General features: G+C 41.4%; 1 protein-coding gene across 4 annotated transcripts in view; it reads left to right on the top strand.

The window, feature by feature from the left end:
• The window catches only part of AKAP7 (A-kinase anchoring protein 7), a 137290-nt gene that overhangs the window by 70300 nt on the left and 47133 nt on the right, over positions 1-19857 (top strand). For 2 of the 4 annotated variants that reach the window (XM_056126215.1, XM_056126217.1), the window contains exon 8: positions 1077-1457. The exons of the other annotated variants lie outside the window; for them this stretch is intronic. In XM_056126215.1, coding sequence (XP_055982190.1) covers positions 1077-1300 — 224 coding nt within the window. In that variant the 3' untranslated portion in view covers positions 1301-1457. Of the gene's footprint in view, positions 1-1076; positions 1458-19857 lie in introns of those variants that run through there. 4 annotated transcript variants of the gene reach the window in all.

The following is a 19857-nucleotide window of genomic DNA, read 5'->3' as shown; positions in this document are numbered from 1 at the left end:
CACAGCCAACCTGGGTTTGATTCCTAGGTTCGTCTCGGAGAGCCCAGCAAGCTACTGAGAGTATTCAGCCCACATGGCAGAGCCTGGCAAGCTCCCAGTGGCGTATTCTATATGCCAAAACAAGTTAAAAAAAAAGTCTCACAATGGAGATGTTACTGGTGCCTGCTCAAGGAAATCGATGAACAGTGGGAGGACAGTGCTACAGTGCCAAGTCAACTATTTTTTATTGATAAAATGCATTGATTATATGTGCCAAGTTCAGTGCTATTTTATAGATGTTTGTCTATTATAACTATAATGCTGGATGATTTATATTATTGCCTTCCTTTTATATATGAAATTGAGCCCTTTCTTAAAGCCACCCTATTAGAAAATGGCATTAACTCCAAAGCTTACATTCTAATAGTGCCATAGTTAATCTGGAACTTCTCAAAAATTAGGACAAAAAAACTTGATGGGTTTTTACTGAGCAGTATGTGTGTGTGTGTGTGTGTGTGTGTGTGTGTGTGTGTGTGTGAAATCTGTCTTTCGTATAAAAAATCTATGTGGTAAAGAGATAATAGCCTCAATAACATTTTTAATAACACAGTAACAACAAAAGTCTCACACTGCTCAAGAAAATCGGTGAACATGGGAGGACAGTGATAGTGACAGCTAGTATCTCTAAACCTCAGTTTTCCATAAGTAATCTTTTTTTGTGGGAAGGGGCATACGTAGTGATGCTCAGGGCTTCCTCCTGGCTTTGTACTCAGGGTCACTCCAGGTGGGCTCAAGGTGACCAGGAGACCTTTTGGGGTGACGGGATCCCAGGTCAGCATGTGCTAATAAGCAAACTCTCTACATTCTGGAAGGGTACTAGATTCTAAATCATAATTTTCTTTGTAACACTTAGTGATAAAATTTAGGTAACTTTTGTATGCCATTAGTGATTTCTTTTTTAATCAGTGAGTATTTGTTTTTTCAAGATATTAGATGTACTGTTTTATATTACTTATTCTATTTGTTTTGTAGATATTAATCTTTCATTTAATTCTTTGAGTATTTTAATATAGTTAATTTAATGTTTGCTTTGTTAGGGGATGCACCCCACTTTTTTCTCCTTCCCTGTCACTACTACTCCAGCTGGCTCCACATTCGCTGTGTTCGCAAAGAACCTGGGATGTATGGAGCAGGAACAGAGAAGTCCCACTGGGAACCTGAGACAGGAAACCCTTATCTTCTGATCCTGTCAAGAGGAATTAATTTCCGAAGATTTGACCAAAGAGCTACAAGCACATCCAGGACAGAGGAAACGGACTGAGGAATCAGACTGGAAGACAGATGTCTTTAAAATAAGTAAATAAATAAATAAATAAAGACCTAATCTCCAAGTACACAAGAGGAATACAGGAAGGGTTTTTTCCCCCTGAATTCCCTTTCGTCCTGCCATATGCCCATCTTGAGCAGTCCTTTGCAATAAAAACCTCTTAATTTCAGCACACATGTCCCTTTGATTAATTCTTTATTTGGGATTAGCAAAGAACCCATCTTTGGGTTTGGGGAGGGATTCCCTGCGTACAACAATTGATGCCCAATGTGGGGCAGTGGAATTTTCCCAATCCCACATCAGTGACTTCGTCCCAGCTGAAGTGATAGTATAGCAGGTAGAGTGTTTCCCTCGCACGCGGCTGATCAATGTACAATTCCCGGCATGCCCATATGGTCCCACAAGCACCACCAGGAGAAACTCCTGAGAGCAGAGCCAGGAGTATTTGGAGTATTGGGGGTATTTGGAGATTGGCTCACCTGCTAAGAGAACCTTATTCATACGTGTCTGGACCATTTTGTCCCTTTATCTCTTCCTGTGTGAACAATGTTCCAAACACCGCAACCTGTGAGGACATAAGACTTTATTGCATACCCCTCTGCCCTTCTTTTGGACTCAACTTTTCCAATGCTTTCTTACTCGTCATTCAGAAGCTATACTGGACTTAGGCTTCTGTTTAAAGGGATCTTGTACATTTGAAAGAATTGGAGCTTGAATTCAGGAAACGTGAATGTCGAATTGGCTATTTGTTTCTAGAAAGGGTCAAGCTTCCATTACATGTTATAGTTTTCTCTGAGCGCAGAGAAAAGCCCCGTGACACCTGAGTACATCCTTCAGTGATCAGAAACATCCATACAGCCACTTTTTTTTAAATACTTGTCCTTATACTCTCCTTATGTCATCTTGACTTTTACTTTGAGATAGTCAAAAGTCAAATTATTTTCCATTGCTCAATTTTAAGGCCGAAGATTCTTAATCTTTTCTAAGTTTAAATATTTCTAGGTGGCTTGATGCTCTAATGGGAAATGGAAATGCAGGGACTAGGTGTTTCCTTGTCTGGTGTCTGAACATGTATGCAGTGGAACCTGAAAAATGAAGGTTCCATCTATTATCAAAGTGAAATTTGTCCTTGTAGGGTAACATTTGTTTGTGCTTTCTCCTCTGCCACAAAGAGTTTAGGTTTATCGGGTAATACTCATCACAGTGCTCCTGAAGCACCTCCATTCCTCTGTGTTTATCTGTAAACTCTACTCTGTGCTCTCTTCCCCAACCAGTCTATCACCTTTTCCCCTAATTAGACTCTCATAACTTGTAAGGTCAGATTCCTCAGAAGTCTATGATTTTATATTTGTGAATGAAATATTGCTTTTCTCCTCTTATGTCCTTTTGCATTGTTTACTTTAAAGCTATGTCCTTTTTGTGCAGACACAGGAAGACAGTTAATATTATGCTTTTGTAACTTGGGAGTTAATTGACTCTGAATAATACCTCCTGGGCATCTGCTTTCTTGACTTAAGCCTCAGTTGCCCTTAGTTCCTAGCACCCCAAAGCAGGGTCCCGACTAGGGAACGAATGGACCTAGGGCAAGGTGTGAGCTACCCTGGCATCGAAATGGTCCAAGCCAAAGTGCCAAAATACTTAGCTATAAGTTAAGAGCATGGTCATGGACAAATGCTGTCATGATCCAAAATTAACGACGAGATTTGGACCCTGCCTGGGATAGGAAAGACGAATCTGGCCTGAGGACTGTAGTCTGTGATCAAGATGACCCCAGGAGAGCAATTCTATAAGCTTAATGTATCTCTTACTGTGTCCATACAAAATGACTAATATTATAAATGTATGCTTGTTGGAATAAGGAAAGGAGAAACACACCCACAATTGGAATTTCAGTCTTGGGAGAGTTGTCTTGCTGGATGAGAATTTGTCCTAGAAGAAGCTTCCCCTGGGGGAAGGACTTTACCCGTATTGATTGTGACCACGCCTATGTGTAAGCCCCAATCCCTCATGCATTCCTGAGTGCAGGGATGAGTAACCCTCAGGATTTAATTAGGCTGTAAGAGTGTGCTGGGGGGCAGGGGGGTCGCGCAGAAGGAGAATGAAGGGAGATCCAGAAAGAGAATGAAGTAGCATGGGGGAGGAAGAAGCAGGAGGAGAATCAGAGGAGAATGGAGATGAGATTGGAATAAAAGACACTTGAGACCAATCAGTCTGGCCCTTGTTCTCTCCTTTGTCCACCCATCACCATCAGCCTGTTCAGGGTGGAGGAAGCGGCCTGAGACCACCGAAAACAGGTGGCGAGACAAATAGAGTGAATAGAATGCCCTGCCTCTTGGTAATACACAAGTCCTCAAGGCAAAGTAATCTTTGATCTGGAGCTAAGTGTGAGCATTCCACAGAAATAATTTCTGTGACTGATAAGTTCTGATCCGTTTTGAGTATTTTAGAGAATTACATGTCACAAAATTGAGCAAACATCTTTGTTAATTATAATACAGTCTTTTAATTGTGAGCATTTTACAGCATTTTGCCATTTGTAGAAAAATTGTTCTAGTACTTTGTATGCAGGGAAGTCTATGTGGGAAAAAGACTTTGACTGATATTTCAGAGAATATGTTTTTCATGGAACCAAAAATAAAATTGCAGAGCTTATGAAAAAATTCAATACTTAAAAATTTCAGGAGATTGGGGCTGGCCTTGCATGTGCTGACTTATGTTTGATTCTCACCATTACATATGGTTCCCAAATCTCTGCCAGGAATAAGCCCTGAGCACTCACCCCCAAATTCCTAATAAATTGCCAGAGATCAAGATTTTCTGCATGAGATTGCATGAACTGTTAAGAATGAATATAATTTTGACCTCCAGCAACTTGGTAGTTTACTTCTTACCATAAGTAGAACTGAGACATTTTCTTTCTCTCCTCTTGATAAATTTAAATTAAAAAAAATATCATGGCAATGATTTGCAAAAATCCAGGAAGAAGTAATTTCTCTTCGTATTAATTTTAAAAGTGGTTATTTTACCAAGACTTGACTGAAATGTCAAATACAATATAATTTTGAAATTAAGATTAACCTCTACAAAGAGAAAACCCTTGCACAAAGTCCTGTTATACTAGCCCGGTCACAAAGCAGCCTCTTGAAATGACCAACAGTCTCAGGTGGTTGAACCCAAAATACAAATGTTCTAGCTGCAATCCTGGTGGTGAATAACATTTTCTTACGAAGTCTTGACCTGTGTCACATTAGCTTAACATAAACATCAGTTGCCCAAAACTTGGCTTTGACACCTCTTTGTGAATCTAGCTGCAGACAGACTTAGACAGATCCAAAACAGCTGCACTGCTCTGACTACAACTCTGGAGAACCTGAGGAATGAAAAGTAATCTAAATGTAGTTGATCGAAGAGCATTGTCTTATAAGACATCCTTTATCTAGGAAGGCTAAGAAATGGGATTCTTCCCATTCCCCCTCCCCCCCAAATTTAGAAGGACTTGTGGCTTTAGAAAACTTAAGCAAAATTGCCAGAGACCTATAGTTTGAAAAGTGTGACAGTCTTTCTTAGGAAGAAACAACTTGTTCTAAACTGCCTCATTATCTGTTACTGTATCATTAAGAGAACCCATCGTCTACCAGTATTATATGTAGGGTTCTAATCTGATAAAAACGCCACAGTTCTGTCTGGACAGTACTGATCAGTGAAGACTGACTTCTGGAAGAAAAAAATAACTGGACTCCTGACCCTTAGAAGACCATTTTAGGAACTCAGTTCAGAATCCCATAAAGGAAAAATGTGGCAGGAAAATAATAGAATATATATATATATATATATATATATATATATATATATATTACTTGCAACTTGATTTATTTCATTTTGAACCTTTTTAAAGTTTGCTTTCCATAGAAGTATTTTTTGCTGTACATCAAGAATTTATAATTCTTTAATTGGACTAATCCTCAGAACTAAAAGACTACTTTTATGAAATAATTAGACAAGTCAACTTCTAACTTACGAAACCTCTCAAAAGTTTCAGAGACAGTATTGCTAAGAAGTGAAAATCTGCTCTCCTTTTCCCAAATCTTGGGATATATATATATATATTCCTGAGTGCAATGATGAGTAGCCAGATTCATTGGGAATAAAATTGATTTGTTACTATAATCATTTGGTAAGATGGAGTGAAGCTGGAGAGGAAAAAAAATTGTTTCAGGGACCAGAGCCATAGTACAGTGGGTAGGGCTGTTTACTTTGCACACAGGTGACCCGGGTTCAATCACCAGCATCCCATAGGATCCCCCAACCACTGCCAGGAGTAATTCCTGAGTGAAGATCATGAGCAACCCCTGAACATCTCTGGGTGTGACCCAGAGCAAAAATAAAAAAGTTTCAGTAATATGCCTTTTTGTATAACTCAGATTCTCTTCCTCAATATTTTTGAAGGTTTGGCTTTTGATTGTAAATGGGAAGAAATCATGAATTTTATCTGGCTGCGACTTACGGAACTAGTTTTTCTAGTTTTTTTTTTCTAGTTAATAGCATTGATTCAGAATTTAGGCAATCTGCAGAATGATCTCCCCGAGATGTGGGATATAAAGAAACTCCATAGAGGAATTCCAAATGCAGAAAGGCAGTAGAAGTGAAGTGCAGGAGAACTGGTCTTTAGTAGGAGGCTTGCCATTAGGGCAGGGTTGGGGGGATTGAGAGTTAAGCTAGGGGAGGGAACACTGGGACGATAAGGGAAGGGAAAAGTGCTTGCCACAGAGGCAGGCTAGGGGGCAGGAGAGAAACGGGGCATTGGTGGAGGATAGGGGGCATTGGTGAAGGAATTGGTTTTGGAACAATGTGAACTTGAAAGTCAGTCATAAACATTTTTATAACTTTGTAATTCATGGGGATTCAATTTAAAAACAAAGTTTTTAAAAAGATGAAAAAGGAATTTAGGCAGTGTGGAGGCTGGAGCCATAGCGCAGCAGTAGGGTGTTTGCCTTGCGCGCAGCGGGACCTGCCGAGCCGGGTTCAATTCCTCCGCCCCTCTCAGAGAGCTCAACAAGCTGCCAAGAGTATCTCGCCTGCCGGGCAAAGCCTGGCAAGCTACCCGTGATGTATTGAATATGCCAAACACAGTAACAACAAGTCTCACTTGGATGGAGATGTTACTGGGCCCGCTGGAGCAAATCGATGAACAACAGGAGGACAGTGACAGTGACAGTGACAGGCAGTGTGGGCAGGAGAGGTAGTATAGTGGGTAGGGTGCTTGCCTTGGTAGGGTGCTGACCTGGTTTGGTCCCTGACGTCCTGTACCGTCCCCCAGCAACCCACTAGGTGATTCCTGAGTGCAATGATGAGTAGTCCCTGAGCATGGCCTGGTGTGGCCCAAAAACTTTTTTAAAAAAAGAAAAGATGACGAATTTGGAGAGTCTTCTAAAGACCATGCAAGCTGGACATAGAGTACTTGATATAAACTCCAGAGATAGTATCACAGTTGTTTTACTGGTTTTCAGAATGCCTGAGGACAACAGAGAAAACAGTCTGCAACCAGGGAAAACCTATCTGAACATCTAAAAGTAATTCTCCGCTGGCAGTTTTCAGAACTTGCAACTTGATTTATTTCATTTTGAACCTTTTTAAGGTTTGCTTTCTATAGAAGTATTTCTTGCTGTACACCAGGAATTTATAATTCTTTAATTGGATTAATCTATCCTTAGAGCTAAAAGACTACTTTTATGAAATAATTAGACAAGTCAACTTGTGACTTATGAAACCTCTCAAAAGTTTCAGAGACAGTATTGCTAAAAAGTGAAAATCTGCTCTCTTTTTTCCAAATCTTGGGTAAAAGATTGCTTTCATGGAAGGAACTCTAAAACACATTGCCGCTAAAAGTATGTTTTTCCCACCAGATCACCTCTTGCCCCCCACATTGACCTAACCTGAAATGTTTCTCGACCCTTTCCTGTATATTCTTATCCAAGGATACTTTGTGCAATAATACTCATTCTTTTCTGCTACTGTCCCTGTCACTGTTCTCCCATTGTTCATCAGTTTGCTTGAGCGGGCCCAGTAACGTCTCCATTGTGTCAGTTGTTACTGTGTTTGGCGTATCGAATATGTCATGGGTAGCTTGCCAGGCTTTGCCGTACCGGTGAGGTACTCTCGGTAGCTTGCCGGGCTCTCTGAGAGGGGTGGAGGAATTGAACTCGGGTCGGCCATGTTGGTTGCTTGCAAGGAAAATGCCCTACCCGCTGTGCTATAGCTCCATCCCTTCTTCTCTGCCACAGTCTAATAAAAATCACAGGCCGTAGACTAATCAACCACTGTACAGGGAGAAAGTTGCCTACATTAATAAGAAACTTTTTTCTGTTACCACCAATCTGGGTACAGCCAGGAGAACATTCTAGGTACTCTTATATCAGGTCATTTCCAATGGGAAGTAGTCACAAAGGATTGGATTGGATTAATCTATCTGAGGATAGATTAATCCAATCCAAAGAAATAAGTCTTTTGACCGTCACACTGATTCCAAAGAAGTATCTTGAGTATAAAATATCTCCAGAGAGGAGTTGTTGGGTGATGCACCCTACCTTCCTTCCTCTTCTTCTTGGCCACTACTCATCTGACTGGTTTCAACTTTGCTGTATTCCCAGTGATTCTGAGTGGTTGGTGCAAGGAGGAATAGGCCCAATGAACTTGTGGATCAGGGAGTGCATTCTTTCTGAATCTGACAAAAGTAGGGTTAGGACTTGAGAAATTGCCCTAATGTTTTTCCTGAATCAAACTGGAAGGCAAACTTTTAAAAATAAAGTCTAGCCTGCAAGGTCACACAAATATAGCATGTTTTTTTGTTTGTTTTTGTTTTATTTTTTTAAAGACCTTTGTCCCTATATATTCCTTTACAATAAAATCTCTTAAATTCGTCATCCTGATTCCTTGGTTGACGATTTTCTGGGGGTTAGACAAAGAACCTGCTTTTGGGATTGGGGAGGAACCCCTGTTCCTTGGGTAGGAATTTCTCTATTTGTTAGAACTATTATGGTATTTGGGCTGGAGCCATAGCACAGTGGGTAGGGCATTTGCCTTGCAAGTGGACAATATGGCCGACCCGAGTTCGATTCCTCCACCCCTCTCAGAGAGCCCAGCAAGCTACCAAGAGTATCTTGCCCACACGGCAAAGCCTGGCAAGCTACTCGTGATGTATTTGATATGCCAAACACAGTAACAATTGTCACAATGGAGACGTTACTGGGCCCGCTCGAAGAAATTGATGAACAACAGGAGGACAGTGACAGTGTGATGGTACTTGATTACCTTAGGGACTGAAATTTTATTGATTGTGCATTTCCCTATCATTATACCCAAATGTGTTTTATCAGTTGATTTAGACCTAATCCCCACAGTGTATAAATACTGCTTGGACTGGATTGGGTGTTAACATTCAAAAAACTATCCTTGTCCATAAAAAGTTGGAGTTCATTCTTTTTGTGTGTCACTAGTTCGTGTTTTTCTGCATAGTTAGTATAGCCCTTTGCTATAACAGCTTCAGATATTTTCCGGGCTTTATTTTGGATGCAAGGTATTTTTAATATTAAAAGATTTTAATTTCTGTTAAATTATAGATAAAAATAATCTGCTGTGGTTTTATTATTATAACTCAGATCTTTTCCAAACCAAATATTGGGCACATATTCATGGCTATTTTCTTTAGTTTTACTGTTTTTTTCCCCCTCTGAGCTTTTAATTGATCTAAAATGAGTATTGCTACAAGCACCTAAGACACAGAAGATTAACATAGAAACCAAGTTACTAATCACTTGTCATCCCGTTATTCATCAATTTACTCGAGCAGGGGCCAGTAACATCTCCATTCATCCCTGTCGCGTGCCAGTGTAGCCCAATGGCATCTGCTTGCTCCAGGAACACAAAGAACTTCAAACCGTTTGTTCAGGGTTTTGACGAAGAAGTCTGACTATCTCGTAGGGGGGCAGCCACGCAATCTTTTGATGTCCCTTGGAATCTAGTCAGTAACAGCTGTAGTCCAGCAGTCATCTCTAAATCGCATTACAGGTCTGACCCATCTGATTTTTGACCCCTTGGCAAACAAGACAGCATCCCTGATTCTTGATTGTAAATGGAGGTCAGAACTCCAGATTCCTTCTCTCACTAGAGTGAAATGTGATATTCCAAGCATAGCTCTTTCAATTCCTCTTTGAGATACCCGAATACTGTTCTCGTCCTGTTTTTGTAGGGCCCAGGTCTCAGAGGTGTATGTTAGTGCAGGAAGAACATGGAGTTGAAAAGATGTGCCCGGAGCCAGAGGTTCTTCATCCTCTTTACAACTTCTTCAATGCTCTTGAAGGTGCTCCACGCTGCTCTCTTCCTCCTGCAAGTTCTGGTGCCAAGTCGTTCCTTATGTTGAGTTCTTGACCCAGGTACACATAGCTGCTGCATTCGGACATGTTCAGTCCATTGAGAGCAAATGGAACATCAGGGACTAGTTCAATTTTCATGAACATTATCTTGGTGAGATTCAATTGCAGTCTGACCTTTCCACACTCATGGTTGACTTGGCCAGCATTTGTGCCGCTTGGTTAATGTTTGGTGTTATTAGAACGATGTCATCAGTGAACCAGAGGTGGTGTAGTTGCCGACCATCTATCTTCACTCCCATTTCTTCCCATTCCAGTATTCGCATGACATTCTCGGGGTGGCACTGAAGAGTTTTAGTCAAATGGTGTCACCCTGCTGAACCCCTCTCTTAACATCAATGATCACTTCCCTGTAGAATGGTGAGATTCGTAATACAGCTCGTGGAGGATCCTGATGTATTGCGTTTGAACATCCTGTTTGTCCAGGGCTTCGATGACTGCTGAACCAGTCGATCGTATTCCTTGTCAATGTTGTCAACAATGGCATCTTCCCATGTTGCTGCAATAGTGCCAAAGAACTCCCAGTTGGTGTTCATTCTGGGAGTTCTCTTCTTAAAGTTTGCAGTCCTTTCTCCCCGCTCCATGAAGTAGAATTTTTCAGGAAGGAGACAGTGGTCCGATCTCATTGTTACTAGAAGTGGGCATAAATTAGATATTTAATTTTAGGACAATATTTTCAGTGTTACTTGTTCACCACACCTTCCATATACTTAGTATCCAAATATTACATATCAGCACCCCTTTATGTTGTACTTGACTGGCAGGACTTTTTTTATAATTTTAATTATTTGCCTATAGTGGGGTTATTTTATATACGAATTCTGGGTTTCTTCTACCTTCAGAGCAATTTGAGAGCTTGACCATCTTGGCCCCAATTTTTGCATGACAGTGGCTTCCTGGATATTGCAGGAGTAACACTTACCTTGAAAGAAGCTGCATTTCATCACTCTCCCATCCTTTGTTTGTTTTTTTTAAAAAAAGAAAGAAAAAAGGTGTGCATAGCTCTCCTGCTAGCTGTTGCTGTTCCCTGCACTCACTTTTAGTTTTAAGGCTAAGCACTTTTCTTCTTCACCTTTTGCCATTATCTACCCTATGTAAAGTATTAAGGGATTTAGATAGGATAGGAGTGGACAGGAGAGTAACAAAAAGGATACTTTCAAGGAGACAGCGTGATTCCTAGTGGAAGAGAGCGATGGATTGGGGAGTTAGAGTGGAGACATCTGTTAGTGATGACATACAAGGGATAAGACACCTTGACTAGGGCTAGAGTTAGCTGATAAAGCGTCAGGGCTTAGGTTGCTGAGTTTGTGTGTATGAGAAATTGGTAGGGAGGTAGAAAAGGAGCTGGGCATAGAGTCACATGCTGAAACAGAGAATGATAAAGAAGACAGAATAGATACATGTGTGACCGGAAGAGGAAGGATGAAGTTGAACTGCTTGACAGAATGATTTGTTCTGAAATTAGTTCCAGACTAGCACAGAAGCAATGAGAGGGCTAGCACTGAGTCTACTATAAGTTCAAATTGGAACATTTTAAGTCTACAGAAATGGTGATAGAGGACAGAGTTGTTGCTGCTAACTTGGACCATACTACTGTTCAAGAAGGGAGACATCCATGACATTGGCAACTATCGCCCGATCTGCCTATTGTCTGTCATCTACAAGCTGTTCACTCGAGTCATCCTGAATAGGATTGGCAGAACACTAGATGAAGGACAACCATGCGAGCAAGCAGGGTTCCGCAAAGGATTCAGCACCATCGACCATATCCACACGGTAACCAAGCTCATTGAGGTTTCTCGGGAGTTCAAGATGCCGCTCTGCTTAACGTTCATTGATTTAAAGAAGGCCTTTGATTCTGTTGAGACGGAAGCGGTCATTGAAGCCCTAGCCAATCAGGGCATTCAAGCCCAATACATCAGGATCCTCCGTGAGCTGTATTGCGGATTCTCTACCAGGATCTCACCATTCTACAAAGAAGTGATCGTTGATGTCAAGAGAGGGGTGCGGCAGGGTGATACCATTTCACCGAAACTCTTCAGTGCCACCCTCGAGAACATCATGCGACGACTGAAATGGGAAGGAATGGGAGTGAAGATAGATGGTCGGCAACTACACCACCTCCGCTTTGCTGATGACATTGTTTTAATAACACCAAACATCAGCCAAGCAGCACAAATGCTGGCCGACTTTGCCCGTGAGTGTGGAAAGGTAGGACTACAGCTGAATCTTACGAAGACAATGTTTATGAGAAACAGCCTTGTTCCTGACGCCCCATTCGCTCTCAATGGAATGACCATCTCCGAATGCAACAGCTATGTGTACCTAGGTCGAGAGGTCAACATGACAAATGACCTGGCACCCGAGCTGCGCAGGAGGAAGAGAGCGGCTTGGAACGCCTTCAAGAACGTCGAAGAAATAGCTAAGAGGACGAAGAACCTCCGGCTCCGGGCACATCTCTTTGATTCCACTGTTCTTCCTGCATTAACATATGCCTCAGAGACCTGGGCCCTACGCAAACAAGATGAGAACGCCATTCAGGTCTCCCAAAGAAGAATAGAAAGAGCTATGCTTGGAATATCACGTTTCACTCAAATGAGAGAACGAATCCGGAGTTCTGACATCCGTCGACGATCAAGGATCAGGGACGCTGTCTCATATGCCAAGGTGTCGAAAATCAGATGGGCTGGTCACGTAATGAGATTTAAAGACGACCGTTGGACTAGAGCTGTTACTGATTGGATTCCACGGGATGTCAAGAGACCGCGTGGCCGCCCACCTACCAGATGGTCAGACTTCTTTGTCAAGATCATGAACGATCGGTTTGAGGCCCTCCATGTTCCCGGAGCGAAGAGATGCCATTGGGCTACACTAGCACGCGACAGGGACAAATGGAGACGTTACTGGCGCCCGCTCGAGCAAATCGACGACTAACGGGAAGTTAAGTGATTAAGTGATAAGTGAACTTGGACTTAAAGCTCTTGTCAATTCAGTCTGTATCCAATGTCAGATAGGTGAGACCATCAAGACACCAGACCCAGACTCCATGTATAAAATATGTGGAGAATTCAGAGTGGAATAAATAAATTAATATTTTCTAGATTCCTGCTTGTTGAACAATTTTGATCGTTTATGTTAGTTTTTTTTTTTTCCCCTTTATTTTATTTTATTTTTTTTAAAGTTGTAGATTTACAATTTTTTGTGCTTTGGTTTCAATTATACAATGATCAGATACCCATCCCTCCACCAGTGCCCATTTTCCACCACCATGGATAATATCCCTCCCACCCCCATCCCCCCATCCCCCCGTCTCTGTGGCAGGGCAATCCCCTGTGTTCTCTCTCTCCTTTTGGGTGTTGTGGTCTGCAAAAGAGGCATTGAGTGGCAAACATGTTCAGTCCATAGTCTACTTTCGACATGCATCTCCCCTCTTGGGAGGATCCTCCAAACATCCTTTATTTGGTGCTCCCTTCTCTATCTGAGCTGCCCTTTCCTCTAGGATACCCGGCTGGCCTCTAAGTTATGGAGTAATCGTCCTGGTGCTGATCTCAGCTATTCTTGGGTATTAATCTCATACTTTGTTACTTTATATCCCCCAGATGAATGCAATCTTTCTATGTCTATCCCTCTCTTTCTGACTCATTTCGCTTAGCATGATACTTTCCATATTGTACCACTTGTATGTAAATTTCATGACTTCATCTTTTCTAAGAGCTACATAGTACTCCATTGTGTAGATGTACCAAAGTTTCTTTAACCAGTCATCTGTTCTTGGGCATTCAGGTTTCTTCCAGTTTCTGGCTATTGTAAAGAGTGCTGCAATGAACAAACAAGTGCAGATGTCACTTCGACTATACATTTTTGCCTCTCTGGGATATATTCCCAGGAGTGGTATTGCTGGGTCAAATGGGAGCTCAATTTCTAATTTTTTGAGAATTGTCCATACTGTTTTCCAGAAGGGCTGAACCAGTGGACATTCCCACCAACAGTGAAGGAGTGTCCCTTTCTCGCCACATCCACGCCAGCATCGGTTGCTTTTGTTCTTTTGAATTTGGGCCAGTCTCTGAGGTGTGAGATGGTATCTCATTGTGGTTTTGATCTGCATCTCCCTGATGATTAATGATGTAGAGCATTTTCTCATGTGCTTTTTTGCCATTCGGATTTCTTCTTTGAGAAAGTTTCTGTTCATTTCATTGCCCCATTTTTGGATGGGGTTGGATGTTTTCTTCTTGTGGAGTTTAACCAGTATTTTGTATATCCTGGATATCAACCCCTTGTCAGATGTGTATTCGGTGAATATCCTTTCCCATTCTGTAGACTGTCTTTGTATTTTGGTCACTGTTTCTTTGGAGGTGCAGAAGCTTCTTAGTTTAAGATAGTCCCATTTATCTATCTCTGTTTTCACTTGCTCGGCCAGTGGCGTGGCATCTTTGAAGATACCATTAGCTTCAATGTCATGGAGGGTTTTGCCAACTTTGTCTTCAATGTACCTTATGGTTTCTGGTCTGATGTTGAGGTCTTTAATCCATTTTGATCTTACTTTTGTACATGGTGTTAGGCAGAGTTCTGAGCCTATTTTTTTGCATGTAGCCGTCCAGTGATGCCAACACAATTTATTAAAGAGGCTTTCCTTACTCCACTTCACATTACTTGCACCTTTATCAAAGATTAGATGAGCATATGATTGAGGAGAAATGTCAGTGTATTCAACCCTGTTCCATTGGTCTGCAGTTCTGCCTTTGTTCCAGTACCATGCTGTTTTAATTATTACTGCTTTGTAGTACAGTTTGAAGTTCGGGAGGTTGATTCCTCCCATTTTCTTTTTCCCAAGAATTGCTTTAGCTATTCGTGGGGGCTTATTGTTCCATATAAATTTCAAGAGTGTTTGCTCCATTTCTTTGAAGAATGTCATGGGTATCCTTATAGGGATTGCATTGAATTTATACAATGCTTTCGGTAGTATTGCCATTTTGACAATGTTAAGTCTCCCGACCCATGAGCAGGGGATATCTTTCCATTTCCTCATGTCCTCTTTTATTTCCTGAAGTAGCGTTTTGTAGTTTTCTTTGTACAGGTCCTTTACTTCCTTAGTTAAGCTGATTCCTAGGTACTTGATTTTCTGGGGCACAATTGTGAATGGGATTGTTTTTTTCATGTTGCTTTCTTCTCTCTCACTGTTTGCGTATAGGAAAGCCATGGACTTTTGGGTATTGATTTTATAACCTGCAACTTTACTATACGAGTCTATTGTTTCTAAGAGTTTTTTGGTGGAAGTTATTGGGTTCTCTAAGTAGAGTATCATATCATCTGCGAATAGTGAGAGCTTGATTTCTTCCTTTCCTACCTGAATGCCCTTAATATCTTTTTCCTGCCTAATCGCTATTGCAAGTACTTCCAGTACTATATTGAACAGCAGTGGAGAGAGTGGGCATCCCTGTCTCGTCCCTGATCTTAGAGGGAAGGCTCTCAGTTTTTCCCCATTGAGGATGATGCTTGCTGTAGGCTTGTGGTAGATGGCTTTAATTATGTTGAGGAAGGTCCCCTCTATACCCATTTTGGCTAGGGTTTTCATCATAAAGGGGTGCTGGATCTTATCAAATGCTTTCTCTGCATCTATTGATATGATCATATGCTTTTTATCTTTTCTTTTGTTGATATGGTGGATTATGTTGATTGATTTCCGAATGTTGAACCATCCTTGCATCCCTGGGATGAATCCTACTTGGTCATGGTGTATGATCTTTTTGATGAGTAGTTGGATTCTATTTGCTAGTAGTTTGTTGAGGATCTTTGCATCTGTGTTCATCAGGGATATCGGCCTGTAATTCTCTTTCTTTGTGGTATCTCTGTCTGCTTTTGGTATCAGTGTGATATTTGCTTCGTAGAAACTGTTTGGAAGTGTTTTTGATATTTCAATTTCGTGGAAAAGCTTAAAGAGTATTGGGAGTAAGTCCTCTTTAAAGATTTGGAAGAATTCACTCGTGAATCCATCCGGGCCAGGATTTTTGTGCTTGGGGAGACTTTTTATTACCATTTCAATTTCCTTGATGGTGATAGGTCTGTTCAGGTATTCCAGGTCTTCTTGGTTCAGCCTTGGGAGTCTGTAGGAGTCTAGGAATTTATCCATTTCCTCGAGGTTTTGATGTTCCGTGGCATAAAGCTTCTCAAAGTACTCCCTGAGGATCCTCTGAATTTCTGTGGTTTCTGTTGTAATGACCACCTTTTCATTTCTGATTCGGTTTATTAGGGTTTTCTCTCTCCCTTTCTTTGTGAGTTTTGCTAGAGGCTTATCGATCTTGTTAATTTTCTCAAAGAACCAGCTCTTGGTTTCATTGATCTTTCGGATTGTTTTTTGGGTTTCCATCTCATTAATCTCTGCTCTGAGTTTTATTATTTCCTTTCTCCTGTTCGGGTTGTGCTCCTTTTTTTGGTCCTTCTCCAAGCTCTTAAGCTGTGAGGTTAGGTTACTTATGTGTGCTCGCTCCTCCTTCCTGAGGAATGCTTGTAGAGCTATAAACTTTCCTCTTAACACAGCCTTTGCTGTGTCCCATAAATTTTGGTAACTCGTGTTCTCATTTTCATTCGTTTCTAGGAATCTTTTGATTTCCTCTTTGATTTCCTGTCTAATCCACTCGTTGTTCAATAGTGCACTGTTTAATTTCCAGGTGTTTGATTTAGTTTTCTGTTTTTGTGTGTGATTTACTTCTAATTTCAGCGCATTATGGTCTGAGAAGATTGTTGATACAATCTCTACCTTCTTAATTTTATGGAGGCATGTTTTGTGGCTCAGCATGTGGTCTATCTTGGAGAATGTTCCATGTACGCTTGAGAAGAATGTGTATTCAGCTTTTTGTGGATGAAGTGTCCTGTATATATCTACTAAGTCCCTTTCTTCCATTGTTTCCCTCAAATGAAGTATGTCCTTGCTAAGCTTGAGTCTGGTTGATCTATCAAGAGGTGACAAAGCAGTGTTGAAGTCTCCCACTAGTATTGTGTTGCTATTGATGTCTTTTTCCAAATCTATGAGTAGTTGTTTTAAGTACTTTGCTGGTCTCTCATTAGGTGCATATACATTTATTATTGTAAGTTCTTCCTGTTGTACAGATCCTCTGATCAATATGTAATGGCCTTCACTGTCTCTTATGACCTTCCTCACTCTGAAATCAATGTGGTCTGATATAAGGATGGCTACCCCAGCTTTTTTATGGGAGCTGTTTGCCTGTAGGATTGTTTTCCAGCCTTTGACTCTGAGTCTGTGTTTGCTTTGACTATTGAGATGCGTTTCTTGCAGGCAGCAGAATGTTGGGTTCAATTTTCTAATCCATCCTGCCACTCTATGTCTTTTAATTGGTGCGTTTAGCCCATTGACATTGAGAGAGATTATTGTTATGGGATTTTGTCCCATTGTTCTGTTAAAATTTGGTGTATTTGAGGGGCCTTTCTTGCCTTAAAGTAGCCCATTTAGTTGTTCTTGTAACCATGGTTTTGAGTCTATGAAGTTCCTGAGCTGTTGTTTGTCTGTGAAACTGTGTGTTGTTCCTTCTATTATGAATGAGAGTCTTGCTGGGAAAAGTATTTTGGGGGAGGCATTTATTTCATTGAGTTTTTTTACTATGTCCCACCACTGTTTTCGGGCCATGAGGGTTTCATCAGAAAAATCAGCTGTGAATTTTAAGGATGCTCCTTTGTAAGAGATTTCTTTCTTCGATCTTGCTGCTTTCAGAATTTTGTCTCTGTCTAAGGTTTTGGTCATTTTGATCAGAATGTGTCTTGGGGTATTTTTATTCGGATTTCTTCTAGCTGGTACCCTTCGGGCCTCCTGAATGTGGTCACAAGTTTTCTTCAGCTCTGGAAATGTTGTAGCAATGATGTCTTTGACAGTTTCTTCTTCATCGAGGTTTTCTTCCTGTCCCTCTGGGACTCCAATAATTCTTATGTTACCCCTCTTGGCTTCATCACGATCTTCTCTTGCCATCTGTTCCCGAATTGTGAGTCTCTTTTCCATTTTCTGCTCTTTTCGGGAGAGTCTCTGAAGTTCATCTTCGAGCTCACTGATTCTGTTCTCAGCCGCTGTTACTCTGCTGCTGAGGCCTTCCACTGAGCTTTTCAATTCGCCTACGAGATTTTTCAGGTCTGACATTTCTGACTGCATTTTCCTCATTTCTGCCTTCAGATCCTCTTGTCTTCTATTGGCATTGCTTTCCATTGTTTCTTTTAATTCCCTAAGCATCCTAAGTAGCTCCCTTCTGAATTCCTTGTCAGAGAGGTTGTCTAACACTACAGTACTGTTGGTGTCATCTGGGCTAGACTCTTCAATATGAATGTTTGGTGGGCTTTTGCGTTGCTTTACCATTGTGAGAGGTGTGGTTTAGTCCTTCACGTTCAGTGTTACTATTCTGCTTGATATGCAGTGTGAGTTAAGATAGGCTTATGAGTTATTGGCAACTGTATTTCTAGTGGCTGAGCTAAAATAGAGAAGTTTCCATCTAAGAAGTTAGCTTATGGTTCCTATGGCATATGTAGTGGGAAAATATTTCGCGGCCGCGTTAGCGGCCGCGGCTCCGAAAAGAGTCCCTGGCACTGGGCGAGGAGTTGGGAATGTCTCCTGTTTGGAATTGGAGCCGTTCAGCTTTGTTGCCCAGAGCTGGGCCTCTGTGCCCGTCCCACGCGGCTCAGGGGTTGAAAACCGGCTGTCTCGGGGCTGTTTCTAGCTGCGCGTGCCCAGAGAGGGACCCAGGCCCTTGGGGGCGGGCTGTACCTGTTGGAATTGGAGCCGTTCAGCTTTGTTGCACAGAGCTGGGCCTCTGTGCCCGTCCCACGCGGCTCAGGGGTTGAAAACCGGCTGTCTCGGGGCTGTTTCTAGCTGCGCGTGCCCAGAGAGGGACCCAGGCCCTTGGGGGCGGGCTGTACCTCCGTTTATGTTAGTTTTAAGAGGATTGTCATGGTCTGCTTCTCAGAGAAAGGCATAGTTGTGACAAAGGTCTTTGAGTTTCCTGGAATCCTTAAATGTGAACCTTTGCTCAGTGATAAATAACACACTCTTAATGTTTCATTTCTAAATGTTTATATTGCTTAAAGATCCACTTATAGGGCCATTCAGTGAAGAAAGATATTGATAATAGACATATGCTTGAATGTCTATTTTTATCAAGTGAATCATTTACTTTTTACTGTTAAGAATGTGTTTCTCTGTGCTTATGTAATGAATTAATCAAATATTTTGATGATGGACAAAGAAATACTTTTGTTAGGTTAAAAATGAATTTTTTTTGTAGATATACTCTATTTTCTTTTTCCAGCTGTCTGTTCTCTGGCACTGAGGTTGTTTATAGATTCTGACTATTGTCAGTAGTGTTGTAATGAACATAGAAGTACAGATGGTATTTCTGCTGTATGTTTTTGGTCCCAGGATATATTCCCCTTTGTGGTATTACTGGGTGAAATGGGAGCTCAATTTCTCATGTTTTGAGGAATGTCCATATTGTTTTCTCAAAAGGTTGGACCAGTTGGCATTCCCACCAGCAATGAAATGAGAGTCCCTATCTCCCCACATCTGCAATAGCACTGATTGTTCTTTTTCTTTTTGCTTCTTCTTTTTGATGTGTGCCAGTCTCTGTGGTGTGAGATGATATCTCATTGTGGTTTTGATTTGCACCTCCCTGATGATTAGCGATGAAGAGCATTTTTTTCATGTGCCTTTTGGCCATTTGAATTTCTTGTTTGAGGAAGTTTCTTTTCATTTCTTCTCCCCATTTTTTGAGTACTATACAGCTATTAGGAAAAATAAAGTCATGAAATTTGCTTATAGGTATGGAGCATATCATACTGAGTGAAATGAGTCAGAAGGAAAAGGATAGATATAAATGACTGTATTAATTTGTGGTCACGGTCACTGTACTCCCGTTGTTCATTGATTTTGCTTGAGCGGGCCCAGTAACGTCTCCATTGTGACACTTATAACTGTGTTTGGCATATCGAATACGTCACGGGGAGCTTGCCAGGCTTTGCCGTGCGGGCGAGATACTCTTGGTAGCTTGCCGGGCTCTCCGAGAGGGGCGGAGGAATCGAACTCGGGTCGGCCATGTTGGCTGCGTGCAAGGCAAACACCCTACAGCTGTGCTGTCG

This window comes from Sorex fumeus, unplaced genomic scaffold (assembly GCF_029834395.1).
Source record: "Sorex fumeus unplaced genomic scaffold, SorFum_2.1 ptg000061l, whole genome shotgun sequence".
NCBI classification, from domain to species: Eukaryota; Metazoa; Chordata; class Mammalia; order Eulipotyphla; family Soricidae; genus Sorex; species Sorex fumeus.
Note: the sequence above shows the minus strand (reverse complement) of the source record. Positions and strands in the feature narration are given on the sequence as shown.